This window comes from Thermomyces dupontii (assembly GCF_041956625.1).
Source record: "Thermomyces dupontii strain NRRL 2155 unplaced genomic scaffold VTN31scaffold_3, whole genome shotgun sequence".
NCBI classification, from domain to species: domain Eukaryota; kingdom Fungi; phylum Ascomycota; class Eurotiomycetes; order Eurotiales; family Trichocomaceae; genus Thermomyces; species Thermomyces dupontii.
In genome coordinates this window covers 2,543,625-2,571,220 of record NW_027192309.1, presented here as the reverse complement: position 1 = coordinate 2,571,220, position 27,596 = coordinate 2,543,625, and the positions used below count along the sequence as shown (strand labels likewise).

The following is a 27,596-nucleotide window of genomic DNA, read 5'->3' as shown; positions in this document are numbered from 1 at the left end:
AGAACTGTCGTGATGTCTACAACTCTAGCATCAAATGCGAGTGGACAAAGCATGGAGCAAGACGAGTCCAGAGACAGTTTCTCACCTGACGATGTCGGAACTTCAACGGATTCTGAGGTCGATGATCCAGGAGATGTCCAGGAACTGCACGAAAAGTCGAGACGAACTGCACAAAATGAGCTTTTCAAGGCACTGTGAGAAAAGATGACGAACATTGTCTATTCGATTGACTGCCGTACAACGCTGACCCAATGTCATCAACAGAATATCAGAGGCGGCCCATTCAGCATCAAAGGACTTGGAGATCCATTCGACTCGTGTGAAAGCCCAGCCAGAAGAATCAATACAACACCTTATCGCGAATCATGACTTTGCAGCGGGCACAATGGATCCGAGAGAATACCAGCTGGAACTGTTTGAGAAGGCGAAGAAGGAAAACACTATTGCGGTTCTGGACACAGGTTCGGAACACGGAGACACTTAAGAGCGACCTCTATTAACTAAGAACGGGTCTCAGGCTCTGGGAAAACCTTGATTGCAGTTCTTCTCTTGAAGCATACCATTCAGAACGAGCTGATTGCTCGAAGCGAGGGCCGACAACCTCGGATATCGTTCTTTCTGGTATGTCTCTCTGGACATCAAGATGAACGCGGTAACGCAATTCTGGCTAAGAACAACTTAGGTGGACAGCGTGACTTTAGTCTACCAGCAAACCGCAGTTCTTCAGAACAACCTTGATCAGAAGGTCAGCCAGCTGTTCGGCGCAATGAACGTAGACCTCTGGAGCAAGGAGATCTGGGACCATTATTTCGAGTCAAGCATGGTGATCGTCTGCACTGCAGACGTCCTCCATCAATGTCTGCTGAACTCGTATATCACAATGGAGAAGATCAACTTACTGATCTTCGATGAAGCCCATCATACTAAAAAGGACCACCCCTATGCCAGGTAGGTGCCACGCACAGCAGTGCGGTGATTACTCCTCTTACCTCAACCAGGATCATCAAGGACGCCTATCTCAAGACAAGCCCCGAACAGCGGCCACGGATTTTCGGAATGACTGCTTCCCCCGTCGATTCGAGAGGAGACGTAGTGAAAGCTGCACAGTAAGGATTTCACTGATCAAGTATAGCTGATCCTAATTGTTGCAGAACTCTAGAAACTCTTTTGCATAGCCGGATTGCAACCACCTCAAACTTAGCCCTCCTTCACCAAGTGGTCAGACGTCCACAAGAAGAGGTGTGGCGATATCCCAGGCTCGGTCAGCCATTACGGACCGAGCTATATGACACCATGGAAAAGAACTTTGGCCATCTGGAGTGCCTTGAAGCGACATTCAAGTACGCGTTGAGCGCGAGCGCGGAACTGGGCCCATGGTTCTCGGACCGGGTGTGGAAACACGCTCTAGCCGAAGAAATGCTACCAAAGCTACATGGAAAAATCAGCACAAAATTCAAACGGCTCCCACAGGCGGATGCAATGGCCAGGGTGGAGGCCGAGTCTAGAAGCTTGCAAGAGGCAGCCACATTCGTAGCAAACCACCTCCCTGACAAGGAAGAGATCCTGAGTCAGCTCAGCCCCAAGGTCCACTTGCTTTACCAGAAGCTATCTCAGACTTTTCAGCGTTGCAAAGATACCAAATGCATTGTGTTTACTCAGCAGCGTCACACAGCCAGGCTGTTGGAGGATCTCTTTAGAACTTTGGAGGTACCAAATCTCTATCCTGGTGTCCTGGTAGGAATCAGGTCTGGCGACGTTGGCGGGATAAACACCACCTACCGCCAACAGTTCAAGGTCATGACGGAATTCAAGAAAGGCGACATCAACTGTCTGGTATAGTCCGCCCCTCTCCAGGTACCCTTTGAGTCTGCTGATGGGTTCGTAAAGTTTGCCACCTCTGTCGCGGAGGAAGGACTCGACATCCCAGATTGCAACTTGGTGGTGAGGTACGTAGATATACCGGAAGAGTCCTACTGCACAGGCGGTGTTAATTGCTAACGTGCACTAAAAGATTTGATCTGTACGATACTCTGATCCAATACATTCAAAGTCGAGGACGGGCAAGACATGCAAACTCGACGGTGCAGTACCTAGCACTTGAGTCGTATGAATTGTTAAGTGTTAACGTGCCACAGTACGCCCATATGATTGAGTCCGGAAACGTTGCGCAGGAAACAAAACTTGAAGAAGTGCGCGAAGCTGAGGCAAGCCTCATCATATTGATCTCTTTGTGTTGATGAGTGTGCTGACAAATTGGCAGGAACTGATGCGTCGATTCTGCGAGTGCCTGCCGAAGGATAGGCTGCTCGAAGATGACGAGAAAGTCTGTGATCTTTTGCAAAATGAGAGCCAGAAAAGAACGTATAGGATTGCAAGAACTGGTGCGACATTAACCTATCATTCAGCGCTTTCCGTGCTCGCTCGATATGCCAGTTCCTTGGTTGGTCTTCCGTCATCGTATCCCATGCTTCCTTGCAACGTTGACTGATTGATTTTAGCAATTCGAGAACGAGACTTGCCCCAAAGTCAACTACTTTGTGTTTGCAGCGCGCGGTATGTTTGTCTGCGAAGTGATTCTTCCGGAGAAATCACCGGTTCGACGACTTTTTGGAAAGCCCGCAACTCAGAAAATGCTGGCGAAGCAGTCTGCAGCTTTTGACATGTGCATTCTGCTCCGAAAGGAAGGTCTGCTTGACGAATTCTTCATGTCCACGTATCGCAAGCGACTGCCTTTGATGCGAAACGCGAAGCTTGCGATTGCGACTAAGAAAACCAATCAGTACCGCATGATCACCAAACCAGCGATCTGGGATCGGACCTTTGACACTGCGCCAGAGGTCCTTTCCTTGACAATCATCATCCTCAGACCAGCAAGGAACCTAAGTCGAAGCCATCAGAGCATCATTCTGCTAACACGCACGCGGCTACCTCAGTTCCCAGAGTTTCCGATTTATCTGGAGGACGACGTCGAAACGACTGTCCAAACAGTAGCAGTTGAAAAAGTCTTGCCGGTTAGCTCGGCCGCCTTGGATCTGCTGACAACTTTCACACTTCGCGTGTTCAAGGACCTTTACAACAAGGTATACTCACATGACTCGGCTGCACTTCCATACTGGCTGGCACCAGGGCTGTCCATTGCAGATGTTCCTTACAATGAGGTGAAACCGTTCACCGTCATCGATTGGGACATGCTGCAATATATTTCAGACAATGAGTCCATCCCCTCATCCGGTCCCAACGCTCCCGAGGATATGAAGGGGCGCTTCATATATGACCAATGGGATGGCAGATACCGCTATTTCGTGACAGGTGTAAACCAGTCCCTCCGTCCAACCGATCCGCCTCCTCCATTCGTGGCCCGTCGTCGGTTCATGAACAACATCATGGAATATTGCCTGAGCCTGTACCGCAATTCTCGACCTGGTTTCCTTGCTCGTTGTGACTGGAATCAGCCGGTGTATGATGCAGAATTGGTTCCACTGCGCCGGAACTTTCTGGACAAGTCATCAGAAAAGGACAAGACATTAGAAAAGAGGTCGGTGGTGTGCCTGGCGGCTTTGACGATTTCGGCTGTACGTTGAGCAAACCTTAACCCTGACAGAATGATGTCCATGGAATCTCATCACAGCTCCAGATACCTGCACCTGTTGCAGCCACCTGTTTTGCGTTCCCGGCGATTATCACCAGACTCGAGTCGTATCTCATTGCCCAGGATGCTTGCAAAAGCTTGCAGCTCAAAATCAAGCTGACATACGCTCTGGAGGCCTTGACCAAGGACTCCGACAACACCGAGGAACATAGAGACAAGCAAGTCCATTTCCAACGCGGTATGGGAAAAAATTATGAACGTCTCGAGTTTCTCGGTGACAGCTTTTTGAAAATGGCCACGTCCATTGCACTGTTTGCCCAAAATCCGCATGACAAGGAATTCGACTACCACGTGAACAGGATGTGTCTCATTTGCAACAAGAACCTTTTCAAAACGGCCAAAGAGCGAAAGATCTATGAATTTATTCGCACCAAAGGATTTTCTAGGTGTGTAAACAAACCAGCGCGATCACAAGTCAGGAGTCCAATTGACAGGTTTTCACAGACGCAACTGGTATCCGCGAGGACTAAAGCTACTGCAGGGTAAAGGAAATGAAGGCAAGAATTCGTCAGATGGCGAACACGCCCTCGGTGAGAAAACGATCGCCGACGTATGCGAAGCTCTCATTGGTGCTTGTCTCATGTCTGGGGGTCCGGAACACCGATTTGACATGGCAACCAAAGCCGTCACTGTCATGGTCAACAGTCCCAGCCATCAAGCCCAGCGGTGGGGAGACTACTACGCCTTATACTCCTTACCGTCGTATCAAATCCAAACCCCAGATGGGTTCGAGATCGATTTGGCCCAGAAGGTCGAACAGAAATTGGGATATCACTTTAAGCATCCAAGGTTGCTTCGGTCTGCTTTCACTCATCCATCATATCCGCTGGCTTGGGCAAAAGTGCCGTGTTATCAGCGCCTCGAGTTCCTCGGCGACTCACTGTTGGAAATGGCATGCATTGAAGACTTGTTTCATCGGTTCCCAAGCCGTGACCCGCAGTGGTTGACGGAACATAAGGTCGGTTTACATCTGATTGCTTTGAAATTGCTCTAACCAACGAGCAGATGGCTATTGTTTCCAATAAGTTTTTGGGTGCTCTAGCCGTCAAACTAGATTTGCATACTCACCTGCAGCATTTCAGCAGCTCTTTGACAAACCAGATCACACAGTATGCGGAGGAAACCAAGTCGATTATTCAAAGCAACAGCAGTGTAGATTTCTGGCTGCTGGCTGAAGATCCACCAAAGGTACGCCGTTGGACAACGGACCTTACGCTGTCTTATCGCAGTCATGCCTCTGACACTTAGATTAGTGTTTGCCTGACATAATCGAGTCGTACATCGGAGCTATTTTCGTAGATTCCTGCTTCAACTTCGGAGTGGTTGAAGATTTCTACCGCAGACACATCAGTCCTTACTTTAAGGACATGTCGCTCTACGACTCCTTCGCAAACAAACACCCGACGGTAGGCTTTCGAACCCGAGCTTTTGTGGACCATTAGTTAATCTCTTGACAGACGTTTCTCCATAACCGGCTGACCAAGGAGTTTGGATGTGCCCACTATAGCTTGAAATCGGGCGAAATTCCGTCAGTAGATGGTGAGCCTCCTGTGGTCCTTGCGGCGTTGCTGGTTCACGAAACGGTGCTGGCCAAGGCCACCGCATCGTCCAGTAGATATGCAAAGATCAAAGCCAGCCAGGCTGCACTCGAAAGATTGGAGCGGCTTGCAGTGTCAGATTTCCGCGAGCAGTATCGATGTGACTGTTCTCAAACAAACCCAGCTTCGGTTGCGGTTGAGGCCATGGCGGGATCCGCAGTTTAGACCAGATGCATCCGTCCACAGTGCAGTATTGTCACAATCAAGAGTCCCAAGTCCCCAACTGGAGTATCACAGTAGACATTATACAGTAGTACTCAGTGCTTACTGCAACTCCATAATGGTTCTGCCGCAAAATTCATCGTGCAAGGGTGCTGGACCGTCTCGGGTTCGCATCAACCTGCATGTTCGGGTCGGGCTCGGGCCGAAATCGGTTTACCGTGGTCACGTTAAGCACTAACCGTATCAGGTCAAGTGCGTTTCAACATTCAGCCCCTGAGTTTGATCACGTGATATATGCCAGATTGTCATCGCGTTTTGCTTTTCTTTTGGATGCTCCCCAAGAACAATCTCGGAGAGACTTCTCCAAAGCTTGTTCTTTGTGAGATTGTTCGGTTGTCCTTTTTTATCTCGTCTTCTTCATTTTTCGGCTAGATTCTTCTTCTTTTAGATCCGTCGTTCCTTTTTCGATACGTGGCACCGTCAATATCCCTGTCGCGTCTTCCCCTATCACGATATATACGCTTCTCGCGTCGACCAGTTCACGCCTCACCACTTACCGTTGTTTTCAATGCGAAATCTGTCGTAATTATCTTCATTCAGGATGGAGGTCGCCTCCCTAGGTGTCACAGAGAACGGCCTGGCTGCGCCGGCCCAGATGCCCTCGATGGACCCAAACATCGTGGTTCAGTATGTTTCGGAGGTCCTGCGGGTGACACTGGGAGCCTCCAAACGAGATTTAGAGGGCCCGGGCAGTTTGCTGTCAAAGGCGAAGTATTCGGAGACCGTGCAGAGATGCACGCGCTTCGCCTCTGACGCTCTGGCCGCTCTGTATGTTCAGCAAGATATTGTCGCTGCGGAGGAATCCAATGGAGCAGAGGACCATGATGGTAAGCTTATTCGTTCCCAAATGCAACTCTTTTTGTCGAGCTCTCTGGATGCTGATGGTTGTGCCGTGTCGCCAGCCCGATACACTTTTACACTGGCGTCGGAAATCTCGTTCTCTTCGACAACCATTGCCTCTGTCGTCTTCTTCAAGCGTCCTGGCCCTCTCGATTCGTCACTGCCCATCTCGGTGCAAGTTCAAGTGACGAATTTCCCGGGAATTCGGGCACTTAGTAATGCGCAATCCCAGCAAGGTTCCCCTATCTCTCCATTCGAGATCCTGCAGTCCCTAGTGCAAAACACTCTTGGCCCCTATTTCGAAGCTTACACCCGTGGCCAAGAATCGGCAAACGGAATCAAGCAACGGCCGGACACGGAAGCAAAAACGGGTGTTCCGGGCACAAAGAAACGCATTGCCGAGCTGAACCTCGCGCTGCAACATCTACAACAGAATGTCGAGATACCTACATTAAACCTTCCCCTTCACGAAATCGTCCAGGCGGCCCTGGACGAGGCCGAGGCACGAGGGGTTCGACCCTCTGTGGACCTCATCCCGCCGGAGGTTCTTGAAAACAGCACTGTTCTGAACAGCATTCAAAACCATGTGAACGGATGGATCAAGTCGATCCAAACAATTACAAAGATGTCGCGGGACGCCGACAGCGGGTCGGCAAACCAGGAAATCAACTTTTGGCTGTCCATGGAAACGGCTCTCGAGGGAATCGAAAATCAGCTGCGCAGTGACGGCGTCCAGCTGACAATGGAGATTCTTCGACATGCCAAGCGGTACCAGGCCACGCTGAGCTTCGTCGCAGACACCGGTCTCCGAGAAGCTATGGACACCGTGCAGAAGTACAATCAGCTGATGCGGGACTTCCCACTTGACGAGCTGTTGTCGGCCACCACCTTGCAGAAAGTGCAAGAATCACTGGGCTTGATCTTCAACCATCTGAACCGAAAACTGAAAATCTCTCCGTATCCCATCAAGAGAGCCCTGGCTCTGGTCGAAGCCATCTCGGGAGACCTGGATGCTCAAATCCATAAACTGCTGAATGGTCGGACGATCATGCACCTTGATTATCGAGAATTCCGCTCTTTGATGAAGACCTGCAGCGCTATCTGGCGCACATGGGACGAGAACGTCAAAGAGTTCACCAACGTCAGTCGGGACGCGTCAAGACGCCGCAATGAGAAATTTATTCCGATTAAGATCAATCCTCGGCATACTAAGACCCAGGAACGTCTCAAGTATATCAATACATTCCGCGTCAACCACGAGCAGTTGCAGAAGACTATCGTCAATGTGTTGGGTCCTAAGTCCAATGTGAGTGCTGGTGGGACAGACGCGGATGGAGCCGTGATCGTCGAAGAGATCGGTGACGTGGATGCTGTCGAGGAGGTCACGAAAGCCTACGCCGCTCTGAAGGATGTCGACGTCCTAGATGTCTCCGAACAAGGCACCCAGGCGTGGATTCAGGCGGAGATTGCGTACAATGAGCGTACATCTCGCGTTGAGAATTCCATCATCGCCCGGCTGCGCGATCGCCTCGCTACAGCCAAGAATTCCAATGAGATGTTCCGCGTTTTCTCCAAGTTCAATGCCCTTCTCGTCCGTCCAAAGATCCGAGGTGCCATTAGTGAATACCAAACTACCTTGATTGAGAACGTCAAGAGGGATATCTCTGCCCTCCACGAGCGTTTCAAACACCAGTACGGTCACTCAGAGGCCCATGCCATGGCTCAGTTGCGAGACCTTCCTCCCGTATCTGGAGCCATTGTCTGGGCTCGGCAGATAGAACGCCAACTTGACGCCTACATGCGTAAGGTGGAGGATGTTCTTGGCGAAGATTGGCATTTGCATGCCGAGGGCCAGAAACTACAAGCGGAGAGTAACCTTTTCCGCAAGAAACTCGACACGCGGCCGGTCTTCGAGTCTTGGCTTCATGATGTTCAGCGGAGACATATCACCATCTCCGGCCGTTTGTTCAACATCGTCCGCAATCGGGCGGCTGGGAACACCCTTGAGCTGACCGTCAACTTCGACGCTCAGATTATTGCGCTATTTAAGGAGGTCAGGAACCTGATCTGGTTGAACTTCCAGGTTCCACACGCTGTGAGCAGTATTTCCAAGGAGGCCAAACGCGTTTATCCGTATGCGATCAGTCTTATGGAAACTGTTCGGACCCTGTTACAGACCATCCGCACTATCGCAACAATGACCGACGTTGCAATCTTGTTGAGCGGGTACCAGAATGACGCCCAGGCCATGATTGCGAAAGGTATCCCGCTCCGATGGGAGTCATTCGTACATTCCTATGAGCTCCATGTGAAGCAATCTGCCCTGGCGAACGGAACTATTGATCCCTCCTTGGCCAGTCGAGGCGAGAGTAAGCACGTCCAATTTGTGCGCGAATTCGCCAGCTCTGCGTCCGTCCTGCAGGCGAAAACGGCAACATTGGCTAGTATAAGTGAGAGCATCCAAAAGGCGATCCTGGATCTCAAGACGTGTCCGTACGATGCGGCTAGCTTCCGTCAGCGGCTCGACTCCATTCAGATTGCTGTCGACAAGCTGAACCTGGAAAACTACGTCAACCTCGATCACTGGGTATCCAACCTGAACGTTAAGATTGAGGAAATTCTCCTCGAGCGTCTGCGCCGAGCTATCCGCATCTGGATCACGTCGTTTCATCAGGCAAAGAATGAGTCCAAGTCGAAGCGGATTTCCTTCCAGGAGCCCAATGAAGGCTCGACTACGACTGAGACTGAGACCGAGATCTACCGCATCGAGTTCCCCAATCTTGTCCACGAGATCTCGATGCGCAACCAGGTGCTCCATCTCGACCCACCATTGCAGTATGCACGGGCCAGTTGGTTCACCCATTTCAGCCAGTGGTTGGGAGTGATCTGCAATTTGGAAAAGATAAAGTCATCTCGGTATCAAATCTCTATCGACGTCGATGAATCGCAGCGACCGGACACCTTTGGCAACCTCCCGGAACACTGTACTGCCGAGTTAACTGAGGTTTATCACACGATAGAAGCCCGACTCGAGGAAATCTCCAAATACGTGGACAAGTGGCTGCAGTTCCAGTCGCTTTGGGATCTTCAGGCCGAGCGAGTTTACGAGATTCTTGGGGACAATCTTTCCCAGTGGTTGCAGCTTCTACAGGAGATTCGCAAGAGCCGAGCCACTTTCGATACTTCTGAAGTCAGTCGATCTTTCGGCAACATCACCATCGACTACGAGCAGGTTCAAACGCGTGTCAATGCCAAGTACGATCAGTGGCAGCATGAGATCCTACATAAGTTCGGCGCAAAACTTGGCAGTCGTATGCGTGAGGTTCACTCTGAGATTGCTGCCGCTCGCCAAGATCTTGAGGGCCAGAGTCTCGAAGCCTCATCCACTGCACATGCGGTTTCCTTTATCACAATCGTCCAGCAGTGCAAGCGGAAAGCGAAAGTGTGGGAACCTCAGGTGGAACTCTTCCGTCAAGGGCAGACCACTCTTTCGCGCCAACGATATCAGTTCCCCTCTGACTGGCTGCATGTCGAGAACGTCGATGGCGAGTGGGCGGCTTTGAATGAGATCCTTGCCCGTAAGAGCAAGATCGTTCAGGATCAGACCGAAGCTCTCCGCGCAAAGATTGCTGCCGAGGACAAGGTCATCAATGACAAGATCGCGGACATCATCAATCAGTGGAATGAGGAGAAACCCGTGTCGGGTACTATCCCACCCGAGGAGGCCTCCCAGACGTTGAGCTCCTTCCAGTCTCGGCTTGAAGCCCTCCAATCCGAGTACGAAATGGTTTCCAAGGCCAAAGAAGCTCTTGATCTTCCCTCAAGTGCGGAGTCTGTTCTACCGACGATCCTGGAGGAGGTACAAGATTTCATGTCAGTTTGGGCCGCTTTGTCCACCATCTGGAAGAGCTTGAACGACTTGCGCGATCAGCTTTGGACCAGCATTCAGCCACGGAAACTCCGGCAGTCCCTCGACAACCTCGTGAAAATGACCAAGGAAATGCCGAGCCGGATGCGACAATACGCTGCATTTGAACACGTTCAAAACGTCCTCCGGCAGCTCCTGAAAGTCAATCCTCTACTCTCGGACCTCAAGTCAGAGGCCATCAAGGAGAGACATTGGCAGAAGATTTTCAAGACTCTCAGGCCTGGCAAGCGTTTCTCGCAGGTGTCGATGACACTTGGAGACGTTTGGGATCTTCACCCAGCGGCAAGCGAGTCAGTCATCCGGGACATCATTGCCCAGGCCCAAGGCGAGATGGCCCTCGAGGAATTCCTGAGACAGGTCCGCGAGACGTGGCAGAATTACGCCTTAGATTTGGTGAACTACCAAAACAAATGCCGACTGATTCGTGGTTTCGACGAACTCTTCGCGAAGTGCAGCGAGAACTTGAACTCCCTACAAGCCATGAGACATTCACCGTACTACAAAGAGTTTGAAGAAGAGGCATCAACGTGGGAGGACAAGCTCAACAGGGTTCATGTGCTCTTTGACGTCTGGATCGACGTCCAGCGCCAGTGGGTGTACCTTGAAGGCGTGTTTTCCGGAAACGCCGATATCAAACATCTCCTCCCTCTGGAATCAGCGCGCTTCCAGAACATCAACTCCGAATTCTTCGCAGTGATGAAAAAGGTCTACAAGTCTCCTTTCGTACTCGATGTTCTCGCGATCGAAGGCGTCCAGAAGTCGCTTGAGAGACTGGCTGAGCTGCTCCACAAGATCCAAAAGGCCTTGGGCGAGTACCTAGAGCGCGAACGTGTGTCCTTCCCTCGGTTCTACTTTGTTGGTGATGAAGACCTCCTGGAAATCATCGGTAACAGCAACGATACTGTCCGTGTGTCAAAGCATTTCAAGAAGATGTTTGCTGGCCTCTCAGGTCTTCTGATGGATGATGACAATAACATTGTTGGGTTCACGTCCAAGGAAGGCGAGGAAGTTCGGCTGAAGCGTGAAATCAACTTAGTCAAGACGCCGAGGATCAACGATTGGCTCTCGGCATTGGACAACAACATGAAGTCGACCCTCGCCGAGCTGCTGGCAGAGGCCATCGAGCAGTTCGAGCCCATCTTCCACAGCTCCGAGGTGGACAGAACCGCCTTCAATGATTATCTGGCCAACTATCCAGCCCAGATCGTCGTCCTTGCAAGCCAGGTGGTTTGGACACAAGCGGTTCAGAAGGCTTTGGAAGAAGGTGGCGGCAACCTGTCCGCCTTGTACGATGCCGAGGTTAGGATTCTCGAGCTACTAGCTGCCACCGTCTTGGGTGAGCTGGACGCTATCACCAGGAAGAAGTGCGAGCACCTTATCACTGAATTCGTGCACCAACGCGATGTCATCGGGAAGCTGATGAAGTTCAACGCCTCTTCCCCAACCCATTATATGTGGTTGTTGCAAATGCGATACGTGTACAAGAACGAAGGCGACTTCCAGCAGCGTCTCTCGGTGCATATGGCGAACGCGAAGTTGGAGTACGGTTTCGAGTACCTCGGCGTTCCGGAACGTCTCGTCCGAACTCCCCTGACCGACCGTTGCTTCCTCACACTGACCCAGGCCCTATGTCAGAAGCTAGGAGGCTCTCCGTATGGACCGGCTGGTACCGGGAAGACAGAGTCTGTCAAGGCCCTCGGCTTGCAACTCGGCCGCTTCACGCTGGTTTTCTGCTGCGACGACACATTTGACTTCCAGGCCATGGGTCGGATTTTCCTTGGTATTTGCCAGGTCGGTGCCTGGGGATGTTTCGATGAATTCAACCGTTTGGAGGAGAGGATTCTATCTGCTGTCTCGCAACAGATCCAAAACATTCAGATTGGCCTTCGCAAGGGCGGCGAAGACGAGAAGGCGCAGATAGAGTTGGTCGGTAGACGCCTCAAGGTCCATCCCAACACCGGAATCTTCATCACAATGAACCCGGGCTACGCAGGCCGTTCGAACTTGCCAGACAACCTGAAGAAGTTGTTCCGGAGTGTTGCCATGTCGAAGCCTGACAAGGAGCTGATTGCTGAAGTCATGCTCTTCTCGCAAGGTTTCAAGCAGGCCAAGGCGTTGTCAAAGCAAACGGTGCCATTCTTCGAACACTGCGCGGCGAGGCTGTCAAAACAGTCCCACTACGACTTTGGTTTGCGTGCGCTGAAGAGTGTCCTTGTCAGCTCAGGTGGCCTGAAACGCGCGCGAATTGCCAATTCTGATGGAGACCTGGGCCCAGATGAAATCATTGAGCCACAGATCATCGTGCAGAGCATCCGTGAAACCATTGCTCCCAAGTTGATCCGTGGAGACGTTGAGATCATGTTGCAGCTGCAAGCTGAAGATTTCCCTGGTGTTGAATACGTCCCCGCAGACTTCGACAAGTTGACACAGGCCATCCGTGACATTGCTGGCGAGAACCACTATGTAGCAAGTGAGACGTGGATCACCAAAGCGCTGCAGCTGTATCAGATTCAATGCATCCACCACGGTGTCATGATGGTCGGCCGATCTGGCTCTGGTAAATCCGCGGCCTGGAAGGTGTTGTTGCAGGCGCTACAGCGTGTCGAGGGCGTTGAGGGGGTCTACCATGTCATTGACTCTAAGGTCATGTCCAAAGAGGCGCTGTATGGCAACCTTGACAGCACGACACGCGAATGGACGGATGGTTTGTTCACCGGCATCCTCCGGAAGATCGTCGATAATCTTCGTGGCGAGGATTCGAAGCGACACTGGATTGTGTTTGACGGCGATGTCGATCCGGAATGGGTTGAGAATCTTAACAGCGTTCTGGACGACAACAAACTGCTGACCCTGCCGAACGGTGAGCGTCTAAGCCTGCCGCCCAACGTGCGTATCATGTTCGAGGTCGAAAATCTGAAGTATGCAACACTCGCAACAGTCAGCCGCTGCGGAATGGTCTGGTTCAACGACGACACGGTCACACCGTCCATGATGGTCACCAACTACATCGAATCCCTCAGGACGAAAGCGTTCGAGGATTTGGACGACGACGCAGTTCCTGCTGGGCAAGCATCTGCCAAGACGCGGGCGGCCCAAGATATGATCTCGGATTTCCTGCAGCGGTTCTTGCAAGGCGATGAGCTCATTTTCAAGGCCCTTGAAGAGTCGCACAAATACAACCACATTATGGAGTACACCAACATTCGTGCGCTGAACACGTTCTTTAGCCTGTTGAACAAGGCCTGCCGGAACGTGCTCGAATACAATGTTCAGCACCCTGAGTTCCCCCTGGAACCGGAGCAAGTCGAGTCCTACATCTCCAAGAAGCTGCTGCTTGCCCTCGTTTGGTCGTTCACTGGTGACTGTCCACTCGGCGACCGCAAGCGCTTTGGCGAATTCCTCGCTGCCTTCTCGGCCATCGATCTTCCACCACTGGGCGACTCGTCGTCCTTGATTGATTTTGACGTTACACTGCCCAAGGCGGATTGGGTCCCTTGGCAATCGCAGGTGCCGTCGGTTGAGATCAACACACATTCCATCACCCAGACCGATGTTGTTATCCCAACCTTGGATACTGTCCGCCACGAGGATATTCTCTATTCATGGTTGGCTGAACATAAGCCCCTGGTGCTCTGCGGTCCTCCGGGATCTGGCAAGACCATGACCCTATTCTCTGCTCTACGGAAGCTGCCCAACATGGAGGTTGTAGGCCTGAACTTCTCTAGCGCCACCACGCCAGACCTTTTGATCAAGACCTTTGAGCAGTACTGCGAGTACAGGAAGACTCTCAATGGCGTGGTCATGTCGCCAAACCAAATTGGACGCTGGTTGGTCATCTTCTGCGACGAGATCAATTTACCGGCCCCCGACCGCTACGGAACGCAGCGTGCAATCGCCTTCCTGCGGCAGCTGGTTGAACAGAATGGATTCTGGCGGACTTCTGACAAGACCTGGGTCACCCTTGACCGAATCCAGTTCGTCGGCGCATGCAACCCTCCAACAGATGCCGGGCGTACACCTATGGGCGAGCGATTCTTGCGCCATGCCCCAGTCGTGATGGTTGACTACCCCGGAGAACTGTCCCTCATGCAGATCTACGGCACCTTTAACTCGGCTGTCCTGAAGGTTATCCCAACGCTCCGTGGCTACTCCGATGCTCTTACGAAGGCGATGGTCCAATTCTATCTGGAGTCTCAAGCTCGGTTTACCCCCAAGATTCAGCCTCACTATGTTTACTCGCCCCGTGAGCTCACGCGATGGGTCCGGGGGGTGTACGAGTCCATCAAACCCCTGGAAAGCCTCACGCTAGAAGGATTGGTCCGGATCTGGGCACATGAAGCTCTCCGCCTGTTCCAGGATCGTCTCGTGCACGAGGACGAACGTAAATGGACAGACGAGGCGGTTAGACGCATCGCGTTGGAGAACTTCCCGACCATTGATGAGGAGAAGGCTCTCAAGGGTCCGATCCTGTTCTCGAACTGGCTCTCCAAGAACTACGTGCCGGTAGAGCAAGAACAACTGCGGGAATTCGTCAAAGCCCGGTTGAAGACCTTCTGCGAGGAAGAAGTCGACGTGCCGTTAGTGCTGTTCAACGATGTCCTCGAGCATGCACTGCGCATTGATCGCGTGTTCCGGCAACCCCAAGGACACCTCATCCTCATTGGAGTGAGCGGCAGTGGCAAGACAACCTTATCGCGGTTCGTGGCATGGATGAACGGTCTGAAGATCTTCCAGATCAAGGTTCATGGCAAGTACTCGTCTGAGGACTTTGACGAAGATTTGAGGACCGTGCTTCGGCGCGCAGGTTGCAAGGGCGAGAAGATCTGCTTCATCATGGACGAATCAAACGTCCTAGATTCTGGCTTCCTCGAGCGCATGAACACCTTGCTTGCCAACGCCGAGGTCCCTGGCCTGTTTGAAGGGGACGAATTCGCATCGCTAATGACCGCCTGCAAGGAGGGCGCGCAGCGCCAGGGTCTGCTGCTCGACTCTCAAGAGGAGTTGTACAAGTGGTTCACGCAGCAGATTGTCAAGAACCTACACGTAGTGTTCACGATGAACCCTCCGGAGGACGGATTGTCGTCGCGGGCGGCGACCAGCCCCGCCCTTTTCAACCGGTGCGTGCTGAACTGGATGGGTGACTGGTCCGACCAGGCCTTGTTCCAAGTTGGCCAGGAGCTCACGCAATCCGTGGATCTTGACAAACCGAACTACGTCGCTCCTGATACTCTACCCGTGGCCTACCGTGACCTCGACCTACCCCCGTCTCATCGCGAGGCTGTTGTCAATGCGATGGTGTATATCCACCACTCGCTGCATAAGTTTAACAAGCGTCTGCAGAAACAGCAAGGTCGAACCACGTACCTGACTCCTCGCCACTTTATCGATTTCGTGGCTCAATACGTCAAGCTCTTCAACGAAAAACGAGGAGACCTCGAAGAGCAGCAGAGACACTTGAACGTTGGTCTTGAGAAGCTCAGGGACACCGTCGACAAGGTCCGCGACCTTCGTGCCAGCTTGGCGGAGAAGAAGGCCCAGCTCGAGAAGAAAGATGCCGAGGCGAATGAGAAGCTGCAGCGCATGGTAGCTGATCAACGAGAGGCCGAACAGCGAAAGGCAGCGTCACTGGAAATTCAGGCCGCTCTGGAGAAGCAGGAACAGGAGGTGGCTATGCGAAGTGAGGTCGTCCAGCGCGACCTGAGTGAGGCCGAGCCTGCCCTCGAGGCCGCGAAGAGGAGCGTTGACACCATCAAACGCCCGCATCTGACAGAAGCGCGTTCCTTTTCCAAGCCACCCGTCCCTGTACAATTGACTTTGGAGGCAGTGTGTAGGGTGCTGGGTCACAATGTCGAAAGCGGCGATTGGAAAGCTGTCCAAGGAATCGTCCGTAAGGAGGGCTTCCAGAAGAGCGTTGCTGATTACAAACGGGACCGTCCGATGCCGCGCAGCGTGCGTGCGAAGATGAATGAGTACCTCTCGCATAAGGATTTCACCAGGGATGCTGTCGAACGTGCCAATTTTGCGTGCGTGCCGCTGATGCAGTGGGTGAGGGCTCAGGTGAACTACTCGGATATTCTCGAACGCGTTGGACCACTGCAAGATGAAGTGAAGCAACTCGAAGAGCAAGCCCTGGAAGCCAAGGCCAAGGTTCGGGCCATCGAGGAAACGATTCAGGGCCTAGAAGCGAGCATTGCCACGTACAAGACTGAGTATGCCGCACTGATCAGCGAAACCCAGGCGATTAAAGCAGAAATGGGTCGAGTGCAGTCCAAAGTGGACCGCAGCGTCCGATTGCTGGACAGCTTGGCTTCGGAGCGAGCTCGGTGGGAGGAGGGCAGCAAGTCCTTTGAGACTCAGATCAACACTCTCGTCGGCGACGTATTGATCGCGGCCGCGTTCCTGGCGTACGCTGGTCTCTACGACCAGCAGTTCCGCAAGGCGATGATGGAGGATTGGGCCGACCACTTGGCTAAGTCTGGCATTGCGTTCAAGCCACACAACCCTATCACAGAGTATCTGTCGAACGCGGATGAGCGGCTCGCGTGGCAGGAGAACTCGCTGCCGGTGGACGACCTGTGCACGGAGAACGCCATCGTTCTTAAGCGGTTCAACCGGTACCCTCTCATCATCGACCCGTCCGGTCGGATCACGGAGTTCTTGCAGAAGGAGAGTAAGGAGAGGAAGCTCACTGTCACGAGTTTCCTGGACGATTCGTTCGTCAAGCAACTGGAGAGCGCGCTGCGGTTCGGAAATCCGATCCTCATCCAGGACGCGGAGCACCTGGACCCAATCCTCAACCACGTCCTCAATAAAGAATATCAGAAGACCGGCGGCCGTGTGTTGATTCAGCTGGGCAAGCAAGAGATCGACTTCTCGCCGTCGTTCAAGCTGTTCCTGTCGACGAGAGACCCGTCCGTCTCGTTCCCGCCGGACGTGTGCAGCCGGACGACCTTTGTCAACTTCACCGTCACTCAGAGCAGTCTGCAGGCCCAGTCGCTTAATGAAGTGCTGAAGGTGGAACGGCCGGACGTTGACGAACGCCGGACGAACCTTGTCAAGATGCAAGGGGAGTTCAAGGTGCATCTCCGCAAACTGGAGAAGCGCCTCCTGCAGGCCCTCAACGAGTCGCGTGGCAACATCCTAGATGACGACAATGTGATTGACACCCTGGAGACGCTCAAGAAGGAAGCGGCCGAGATCACCAAGAAGATGGCGGAAACGGAGGGTGTGATGACCGAGGTGGAGAACATCACGCATCAGTACAGCATCATTGCGAAGTCATGTAGCGCAGTGTTTGCGGTGCTGGAGCAACTACACCACCTCAACCACTTTTACCAGTTCTCGCTGCAGTTCTTCGTTGACATCTTCAACTCGGTCCTGCACGGGAACAAGAACCTGGCGCAGGAGAAGGACTATGCTGCTCGGGTCCAGATCATCCTGCGCGATCTCTTCATTAGGACCTACCATCGCACGTCCCAGGGTTTGCTGCAAAAGGATCGTATTACGCTGGCCATGCTTTTGGCACGTGCGGCACCATTCACGATGGACAAAGACATCATCGAGCTCATCCTGGACCAGACAACGGAAGGGGTAGATCTGTCTACCACGCCGGAGCTTCGCGACTCAGTGATGACGCGGCTTTCCAGCATGCCGCTGTTCAAATCGCACGTGCCTACGGTTTCCGAGGAGGCGTGGGAAGCTTTCTTTACGGAGGAACTTGCGGAGAACCGAATTCCAGCGCTGTGGGATGAGGGTACGGCGCCACTCAATCAGCACCTCCGATCTCTGCTCCTGGTCAAGCTGTGCCGTATGGATCGTTTCGTGCCGGTAGCGGAACGGTTCATCGCCGCAGTTTTTGGTCGCGAACTGTTCGAGGGCACCAGCGATCTGAAGGAAGTCGTTGAAGAAGTGACGGCGACCGTGCCCATTGCTCTGAGCTCAACGCCCGGGTTTGATGCCAGCTACAAGGTTGACAATCTGGTTGAGCGGACAAATGCAACGTGTGCAAATATTGCCATGGGTTCCAACGAAGGCGTGGAGAGTGCAGACAAGGCCATCGCAAACGCGGCGGCAACGGGCACTTGGGTGCTTGTCAAGAACGTCCACCTGGCGCCTACGTGGTTGCAAAGCCTTGAGAAACGGCTTGAGTCGTTGAAGCCGCACCGAGACTTCCGGCTGTTCCTGTCGATGGAGATCATCCCGAAGATTCCTGTCAACCTGCTACGAGCATCGCGGGTGATGATGTTCGAGCAGCCAGCGGGTATCCGTGCCAACATGAAGGACTCGATGTCGTCGCTGTCGGCGCGCGCCACGAAACCGCCTGTCGAAAAGGCCCGGGTGTATCTGTTGCTGTCCTTCCTCCATGCAGTCGTGCAGGAACGACTCCGCTACGCGCCTAATCTGGGATGGAAGGGCTTCTGGGAGTTCAATGACAGTGATGTAGGTGCCTCTCGTATATCAATCACGAAGTGACGGATGCTAACAGGAACACGCAGTACGAGTGCGCGGCGTTCATCATTGACTCGTGGATCCATCAGGTCGCGCAGGGCCGGTCGAACATCGCGCCGCAGAAGCTGCCATGGGACATGATCCGTACGCTGGTTACGGAGACCTACGGCGGCAAGATCGATGACAATGGAGACTTCCAGCAGCTGGCGTCGCTAGTGGACAAGTTCTTCACCCCGGCGGCGTTTGAGGATGACTACAAGCTCATGTCGGGCGTGGAAAATGACGAGTGCCTCCTCCTGCCGTCGAGCACCAGCTTCCGCGATTTTACTGAATGGGTTAACCGGCTGCCGGAACGCGAGCCGCCGACCTACCTGGGTCTGCCGGCCAATGCAGAGAAGCTGCTGCTGGTGGGCCATGGCAAGGAGATGATTTCGGATGTGTCGCGTGTGACTACGTTGCTTGATGAGGGAGAGCAGCTGATGGAGTCATGATGTTATTTCTTTTTTGTTCTCTGCTTCTGTATCTGTATTTGCTGTGTGGGTTTGGCTGTGGAATTGGTCAATGTCTATGTTTATGTGTGTATACCTTAGACTCATGTTTGTTCTGTTGTATGCTATTGCCAGTAGAGCCCTCTAACAATGGCGAGTCTGTTTAATTCATATATAGCTTCTCAGTCAACCATTCCGTAGCCTGGTTCTCGATGATATATCACCTCCCGCATCTCATCCAGCTACTAACATCTCCCTGAACCAATCATCACGTTCGTCCTACAAACAAAAGTAACATGGGAACCTCACCATCAAGTAGTGTCGTAAATTTCTCGTAACAGTGTTCTCCCAAGTATGTACGAGTAGACAAAACCAAACCCCCAGTTTCAACCAATTCAAGACTTTTTTAAAAAACAAAAAAAATAACAAGAGAGATTCTTCCATACCCATCACCAGAATCCAAAACAAATCCATCAAGTCAAAATTCTTCCAACAAGAACATTACCATATTACTCCGTACACTCTGCGGAGTAGCGAGGAAAAGAAAATCGCATAATAGTCGAAAAAATGTGAGACGTCCCAAAATCTCAGGGGCCTGTGGTCTAGCGGTTTATGATGTAACTCTTATATGGTATCTTCTCGCGTGGTGCGAGCGGGGGTTCGACTCCCGTCGCGGCGAGAATATCATATGATATGTTAAGATGGCGGTTCGACTCCGCCCTGGCCCATGCCCTGATTCTTTTTTTTTTTTTCCTCTTTCGTCCTTGCTTCATTCATCTTGGCCAGACGACGAGTAAAAACCTACTTCAATATCCGAGCAACACAACGCGTCGTCGACAATTTCATTTGACAGCATAACTAAGTACTCGTAGCCAATACTATTATTAGGTCTAGTGACATATATATTCTTAGTTATCGGCTGCAACCAACCAATACCCAAAAACGCCATGGCCAGGATCTGTCGTCGTTATGTACGATTTTCTCCCTTCACGAAATGAAGGTGGCTTCGGAGAACATGAAGCCCTCTTCGGCGACTTCTTCATCACCCTCCTTGATATTCAGCTTGAGCCGTTCCTGCGGCGCGTACTGCGATCGGTCAGCTTCAACCGCGGTGGGGCTCCCATGCGCTTTCTTGTCACTTACCTGATAGATGTATGGCTTTGTTCCCGCCACGCTGCCCGCGATGGACTTGATGAAGCCGGGAACCTCCGACATCACATCGATCCGGTCCAACCGCTTGCCCAGCGGCCCTTCGATTTCTGCATGGAAGGGCTTGCTCTCCTTGGTCTGGCCATCCCAGGTGAACCGGATAACGGTTGGTTCTGGCCAGTCATTCTCCGAGTCTTTTACTGACTCCAGATGCTGCGCTGTGTTGTTTGCCCCGCCGTAGATGACTTCGCCATCCTTCACGACGGCACCAACGTTCACTACCGTCGAGCCGTACGACGGCGGGGTTGTGAACTCCATGATAAACGCCGAGTAGGTCGGCGACTGGAAGTTGCAAAAGTTCCACCGCGCGGCTACACGAGCGCATCCGCCGATTGTTAGCCTTTGACCTTGGACGGCAATAGCTGAAGTGATTGGTGACCTTACCAGCATGATGAGGCTTCATTCCCTGCAGCGCGTGGGCAAAGAGCCCGCGACCGGTAAAGTCGTAGGTCTTCTCCTTCGTTGTAATGGTGCCTTCGACCTTGCATCGAGGCCAGAAAGCATGGCGCATGGAGCCCCAGGGGTTCTCGGGATCCGTGCCAAAGGTCGTGGTGCCGTTCTTGCCAATCACCAAGCCCGGTGCTGTCCGAGTAAAAGTGAGGTTGACCAGGCTGTTTTCATTGACGGCGGACTTGATCGTATATGCCGTGCCGTCCTCGTTCAGAGTCAAGGCCAAGTTGTCCGCGCCGATCGAGTACATTTCCTCATCGAAGAGGTGGTTGTACAGGGTATCCGAATGCCAAATGTGAGGGGCGTCGGCATTGGGCGCGAAGATCTTGGAATTGAACGCGACGGTCGTGTACATTCCTCTGTGCAAAAACGCCAGCGTCAGTTTCCAACGATGCTCCATTCATCCGCTTCTAACCCGGGTTCACTGCTCTTACGCAATGTTGTTGTAGATGACCTGCAAAAAGGCCAAATTGCCATTGTCACCCATAGCGTAAAAGGTCTGCGTCTCGACCGAGGTGTACTGCGGAGCTTGCCATTTTAAATCCTCCTTCTTCAGCTCCGTGTACGGGGTGGTCTCGGCTTGCTTGGTGACGGGCTGGATGGCCTCAGGGCCGTAGATGGGCTCCTGGGTACCGGCAACAGTTGCCAGACTGACGACAATCCGGACATTAGCTCAACAACACTGTGCACCCGAGTCGAAGAAACCATACGTCTGCTTGATCCAGTTCATGGCGGGCTGAGAATTTTGTGCATGAAATCGTTACGGGAGGGGAAGAAAAGGAAAGGATGACAGCTCTACTGGTCCAAGTCTTTAATGCTTGTGACTCGACTCGGTAAGAGTTAACTAAGTAAGTATTGGATCAATCATCGTGCGGGACTGATTTACGCTTGTTACCCTTTTGGGACCACGCTTATATGTTCAGTGCTTTCCGAGGAGAATGAAGTTTGTACAGCAAGAGAGGGTTGGAGACTGACAGGTTTGTTGAAGCCTGCCACGTAAGAGTTACTTGTACCTTGCCAATTCAAAGTGAGAGCAAATAGGATGCATGCTCCCCCGCAGAGGTCATAGCTGAACCGCTGAGGGAGCTTGGACTTGGAGAGGAGATGTGGCGCAGTTCTATTCCACAGGAGGGTTGTGGCTGGTAGACCACCTACCTAGTTACAGAACGGAACGGATAAACTCACTACCCGTTTGCGACAAACTTAACATCTTGTCGATTCAGAGCATCAAGTCGACAAGGGAGCTGGATCCCAAACACCAGTCATCATGGCGCGCAAGGCAATGGCCAAGGACCAAATCGTCAAATTGATCGTGGGCGCCGGCCAGGCGAGTCCCAGCCCGCCCGTCGGTCCGGCACTGGGTAGCAAAGGCGTGAAGAGCATGGATTTCTGCAAGGTAAAAAAAAAAGAAACACGCGCAAGGACACTGCACCATACCGCCGCCAATACGACAATTTTGATTCAATGACTGACGGTTGTTTGGAAATAAAAACAGGAATTCAACGCTCGCACCGCACACATCATCCCCGGAACTCCCATCCCCGCTCGAGTCACCGTCCGTCCCGACCGCTCATTCGTCTTCGACCTCCGCACGCCGAATACCTCGTGGTTGATCCTCCAGGCCGCCAAGGTCGAGCCCCGGAAAGGGCGGTTACGTGGTGCGATGAATCCGGGTCACGAGGTCATTGGGAGGATCTCCCTCAAACATGTCTACGAGATCGCCAAGATCAAGCAATCGGAGACGCGGCTGTCGGGCCTGAGCCTCAAGGGCTTGTGTAAGAGTGTCATTGCGCAGGCCAAGTCGATCGGCGTGGAGGTTGTGCCTTGAGGGGAGGGTCACTTGTATGCGATTGTCTACGATGCTTTCCTTGGTCATTGCAACGGCGTTGGGTCTTGGAGCTTGCTCTACTGTATTATATAGAAGTTCTTTTGCATGTACGATATGGGACTTTGGAACTGGATGACTTGGGATCGCTAAAAAAGAAGTTCCAGTATATTTTGACGTCTCGCTTTGTGGCATTTCAATCCGCCATCTAGGTATAGGTACTCCACATGTATCTACATAGGTTGGTATATGACACACAAACCATCACTTGAACGCCTTCTGCTTCTGTCTCGAGTTCCAGTTCAGGGTTCGCGATATACTCTTCACCCAGTCCTCGCTGCGTCGGCCAGACGGCATCACATTCGCAAATGGGTAGCGAGAGGCAGCCACGGTGACATAGTCTCCCGGGTGCAGCTCAACCCTGCTCGTAGTCAACATAGAGGGGATCAATCAGAGAGATGAGGTCGAGCTTACCGTTCTCTCCCATCAAAGCTCGCCCACGACGTTGTCCGCGCGTCATACGGCACGCCCATTCTCAGCACCATCGTATCCGGTAGGATGATCGGGCGGAACGACAACGTGTGCGCGCAGATAGCAGTGACTAAGATCACCGGGTTTTCCGGGTGCGAGAGCGAACCTCCCGCCGCGAGATTATACGCCGTTGATCCCGTCGGGGTCGAGATGACGACGCCGTCCGCCTGCACGGTCGTAAAATGCTCGTCGTCCCCAAAGAGCTCGATCGTCGACATCGCTGGCCGACCGTTAGCACAACGCCGAGAAAACACATCCATTCCACGAGAATCATGGGATTCATACTTGGATTCGGACCCCGGTCCACGACGACATCGTTCAGAATCTCAAACACCTTGTCCGGCGTATGGGTCAGACTGTCCCCTACTTCCTCGCCGACCAACTCTTCTACTAGGTCGTTTTTCTTTGGATTTCCATTCTCATCAATCTGTGGTTTCCGTCGGGGGTTACTCCGCATCACTGTGCACTCAAACCGCAGCCGTAGACTGATGATCACGCCGTCCCGAAAGGCGCTGGTCAAAATATCCTGGTAGTTACTGAAGTTGAACTTGGTCAAGAAGCCTAGAGATCCTAGAGAGAAGGTGAGCACCGGAGGGACAATGCGCTGAAACAGCCAGCTGGTGTACAACACCGTGCCATCGCCGCCCAAGGTGATCACAAAGTCAAACGTCTGCGGCTTCTCCGCCGCAAGAGCGGCGTCCCAGTACTTCAGTCGGTCCTTTGCCGTCGGCTCTTCCTCGAGCAAGCCTGCGCTGTCAAACTGTGGATGATCTCGCATGATGTTTTCGACGTAGACTGTGTAGGGGTAGTCTCGCTCCGGAGACAGCAGCCATTGTACCATTTCCCGCGTCAACCGGATCAACGACTCGTCATGGACCTTTGTCACCACGAAGACGGTCTTGACGGTCAGCTTCAATTTAATGCTCCCCAGACGTCTGGAGAGCTTCCGAACATTCCACGCCATGTCCGAGAGTTGCTTCTTTGTCAGATGGCGCGAGTGCACCGCCGTCGGGGCCGCCTGCCCAGCATTCTGATTGGCAAAGTCTACCACAGAGACCTGCTCAGTGTCCGAAACCTTGCCACGCGCCTTTTCGGGGACGCCGCTCAACCCAGCATCGGGGAGGTCGCGGGCGAGTTCTTCGATATCGTCGATGGAGGACTCCGAGGGTGCCGCCCATTCTCCGCTGAGCAGTGAGTGGACGAAACAGGCCGTATTCCTATCGTGTATGAACGATTTCCGCCGTCTTCTGATCCGCGGATCGTCGGAGGAAACGAGGGACGATTTGCGACGATGAGTACTGTCGGGGCTAAAGACAACCTGCACCCAACCCCACCCCCCCGGCCTCTTGATTAGACCTTGATCACAGGACGAAGTGCGATGACGGCGATGACGACGTTACCTCGAGTTGATTCTGCTGCTCGGACTCGCTCGCGTTCTCCCCTTCTGCCTGTTGTGAGTCAGATCACTGGTCTTGTCCGGCGTTTCACACATTCACATGCATATGAGAAACGCACAAAGTCCTCGATCGCAAGTCGCGGGGCGGTGGACTGCTCGGTCATAACTCTTGGGTTGATGAGTTTGTGTTGTTCTTTTCTGATTCTCTCGAGCTGCGGGTTAGCGCATTGTGCTGGTTCATTGGCCATCGGTCTTCGCTGCGAAGTCGGAGCAAAGGTTCTACTGCTGATTCCATCGAGCTTGGCTGCGGGATGACGTCGGAGATGGAAATGCTAGGTACTCCGCTTCCGTTGGTCGGGCCTCTTTGCTCCAAACATTTGAACTGCACTTTGAATAACCTGGTCTCTTATTCTCTAGACAACTTTATTCTCCAGCAAGCGATACAGTTCGAAATGAGGGCTCAACATATCTTTTAGTCGACTCGGAGACAACCCGCTACCTTATTTTGTATTTCCAAAACGATGAACCAATCTTGCCATGTTGCTTTGCAAGATCCGGGTGGCTGCACGTTCTCCCTTGATACCGATAATTCCTTAAAGATAATGGAGCTGATCTAGCCCTGAAATGTATATACATCGAGGAGAATGACGCTGCCTAATAAACTTGAAGAAGACACGTAGCCAAAGTCCTGCCACCTCCGGATAACCTCCTATGCTGGTGCACAGCCTCAAGCCTCCTACCTCAGTACTAGTACTAGAAAAGTGCTAGGTTAGTAAGAAGCCCGTACGGCAGCCTCTGAGTCCCTGGCCTATCACTTTGGATGCAAATAATAATGGAGGGGCACTCGTGGGCGTCTGAAAGCAACGTTGTTTGGTGACCCGCTGCACAGCAGCCAATGCGTAGGTAGTATCTACCGATGCAGCTGGGTGAGGTTCATGCCTGGCAGGCCGGGAGGCTGACTGGAAGCCTGGGAGCTGGGACATGCAGCGGGCATTCAAACTCATCGGTTATTTCACTTTATTGCAGCCACTTTGTTTCTCTCGCGATCCGCAAAGTCTGTGCCCACGCCCGTTGCAACTCATGCATCCACGCAACGCCAAGATTGGATATCCAGTCACTGTTGATCAATCCACGATGCTGAGCTGCTCAAGTACCACTGGAGCCCTGCTGGCCACCGAACGGACTACTGTACGTCTGTATACTGTATTCCGTGCAGTGGTGCAGTTTGGGGTGCAGACCGTGCAGGAGTGAGTTGGCGTCCGACCACATCGCAGAACCGAGGTACTCTTAATCAAAAACCCTGTTCGAATCATCTGTTCTAGCAGCGTGGTCAGATTTGTTGATCGACATGGCCAATCGACCAGGCTGGTCCGCACGATGCATGACATGAAGGATGGAAAAGAAATGATTAAAAGCGCTCCATCCCCGAAGGATGGGACCCAAGCCAAGTCGTACACGGAAGGCAACGAGAAACTCGGTCGTGAAAAGGCAGATCCAGACCACCATCATGTGTATCGACGGTCTATACATACCATTACCAGGACATATCAAGCAAGGCTCCATGGTTTTCGAGGATCGCCAGTGGCACGTTCTGTGACAACTCATTGTACGTAGTGGGCTCGACGGGTAAAGAGATGTTGAACTGCAGCAGATCACGCAACACCAAAAACTCACACACTTGATCCAAGCGACGGACAAATTGTTCCTCTTGTCGATAGTCGGTGTTAGAACCTTCCTGAATATTTGAAGCTGCATTGCTGCAAAGACTCCAAGTTTGTTGCACTGAAACGAACAAATTCACTCTCCACCGAATCCTACCTGGCAACTTAACTACAGTACTTACATAATTCACCCGGAAGTCAAACGGCGGGAGTTTCTCTACCCCGAAATTAAGTGGCCATGTTCAGTATCCTGACGGGGTGTTGTCCATGGATCTGCAGTTGTAGACTTGCATCACACTCATCTGTTGCTCGCTGTTCAGCAGGTAATGAATTCGTTCACTGTGGGACTGCATCTCGGCCAGGGGGCCAAGGATTATGTGACTTTGAAAACAGCAATCCAACGTCACGTTCAGGAATTTTATCGCCTTGACTCTTGAGATGGTACTATTGACTGTAAATGGTTAATGGGAACTGGGTAAATTGGTAACACTAACTCAACTACTAACGATTACGGGCCTTGGGACTTTGTGAGGGAATGCATGTTCAGAGGTGAACAAAAAAGTGATCAGTACAAGGTCTTTCGGATCGTTAGGCTCTGTCAGGCGTCTAACAAACGAAGACCCGAGCCCCGGATGAATCTGTGCGTCACTGCGTCAACGCCAGGAACGCCACTTCATTTGGGAAGTTAAACCTAATAAGTAACTCACAGAAGGTAAGTGTAATCTGTGAATATGAAAACCAGTACTTCCGAACTCGGGAAGATTATGTACCTTGCGGGATGGCTACAATTCTGAACGGTTGAATCATACGGAGTATACTTAGTACACAGACGGAGGCTTCTGGAAGACTGCATGGCTGGAACGGAGAGCAGCCTCACTTCACTTGTGAGCAACTGGAGCTGCAATCCGGAAATATTGAAATGAGTGGCTTGTCCTAACTCCTAACTCGACTGAGACTCATGACTTCTAGGGTTCGCATTCAGAAAAAGGGAAGAAATCATCTAAAGTTCTCAACCTAGGTTAAGGCTCTATAGAACACCCCACAACACACGTCGGTCTTGGGAAAAAGGCCACACGCACGGATGCAGCATGGTAACTGGATCCAGATGCTGACCAATCCGAGCCAACAACAGTACGGAGTATACTATTAAGTATGTATGCCTGGCATGGACAGAACCTGTATGTACATGGAGAACAACTACAGTGTTCTCCGTACGGAGTTGATTTAACCTAACCCGTACAGGAGCGCCTACGGAGACCAATTCGTGGGTCTTGGAAGGTTGGATCTACCGATCGACCTGTAGGAACCTGTCGGTGTTGATGGCCTGACCTCAGGTTTGATCGATGACATC

General features: G+C 52.4%; 5 protein-coding genes across 5 annotated transcripts; 3 read left to right on the top strand and 2 right to left on the bottom strand.

The window, feature by feature from the left end:
• Positions 1-51: 51 nt before the first annotated feature.
• Positions 52-5,412, top strand: VTN31DRAFT_4423 (uncharacterized protein; the record flags this gene model as incomplete). The annotated part of the gene is made up of 16 exons (XM_069404810.1): positions 52-194; positions 265-461; positions 518-621; positions 683-948; positions 999-1,106; positions 1,152-1,833; positions 1,888-1,946; positions 2,012-2,081; positions 2,136-2,204; positions 2,261-2,440; positions 2,499-3,572; positions 3,635-4,035; positions 4,094-4,607; positions 4,655-4,837; positions 4,903-5,055; positions 5,107-5,412. The coding sequence occupies 16 exons, from the start codon at positions 52-54 to the stop codon at positions 5,410-5,412; spliced, it is 4,509 nt and encodes a 1,502-aa protein (XP_069261746.1).
• Positions 5,413-6,010: 598 nt separating this feature from the next.
• Positions 6,011-19,176, top strand: VTN31DRAFT_4422 (uncharacterized protein; the record flags this gene model as incomplete). The annotated part of the gene is made up of 3 exons (XM_069404809.1): positions 6,011-6,296; positions 6,372-18,676; positions 18,733-19,176. 3 exons carry the CDS (start codon positions 6,011-6,013, stop codon positions 19,174-19,176), a joined length of 13,035 nt encoding a protein of 4,344 aa, XP_069261745.1.
• Positions 19,177-20,160: 984 nt separating this feature from the next.
• Positions 20,161-21,562, bottom strand: VTN31DRAFT_4421 (uncharacterized protein; the record flags this gene model as incomplete). The annotated part of the gene is made up of 5 exons (XM_069404808.1): positions 20,161-20,259; positions 20,317-20,693; positions 20,767-21,191; positions 21,267-21,482; positions 21,543-21,562. The coding sequence occupies 5 exons, from the start codon at positions 21,560-21,562 to the stop codon at positions 20,161-20,163; spliced, it is 1,137 nt and encodes a 378-aa protein (XP_069261744.1).
• A 537-nt stretch (positions 21,563-22,099) lies between these two features.
• VTN31DRAFT_4420 (mitochondrial 54S ribosomal protein uL11m) lies at positions 22,100-22,660 on the top strand (the record flags this gene model as incomplete). The annotated part of the gene is made up of 2 exons (XM_069404807.1): positions 22,100-22,228; positions 22,328-22,660. 2 exons carry the CDS (start codon positions 22,100-22,102, stop codon positions 22,658-22,660), a joined length of 462 nt encoding a protein of 153 aa, XP_069261743.1.
• Positions 22,661-22,921: 261 nt separating this feature from the next.
• VTN31DRAFT_4419 (uncharacterized protein) lies at positions 22,922-24,748 on the bottom strand (the record flags this gene model as incomplete). The annotated part of the gene is made up of 5 exons (XM_069404805.1): positions 22,922-23,078; positions 23,132-23,408; positions 23,474-24,506; positions 24,589-24,636; positions 24,704-24,748. The coding sequence occupies 5 exons, from the start codon at positions 24,746-24,748 to the stop codon at positions 22,922-22,924; spliced, it is 1,560 nt and encodes a 519-aa protein (XP_069261742.1).
• Between the last annotated feature and the right edge of the window lie 2,848 nt (positions 24,749-27,596).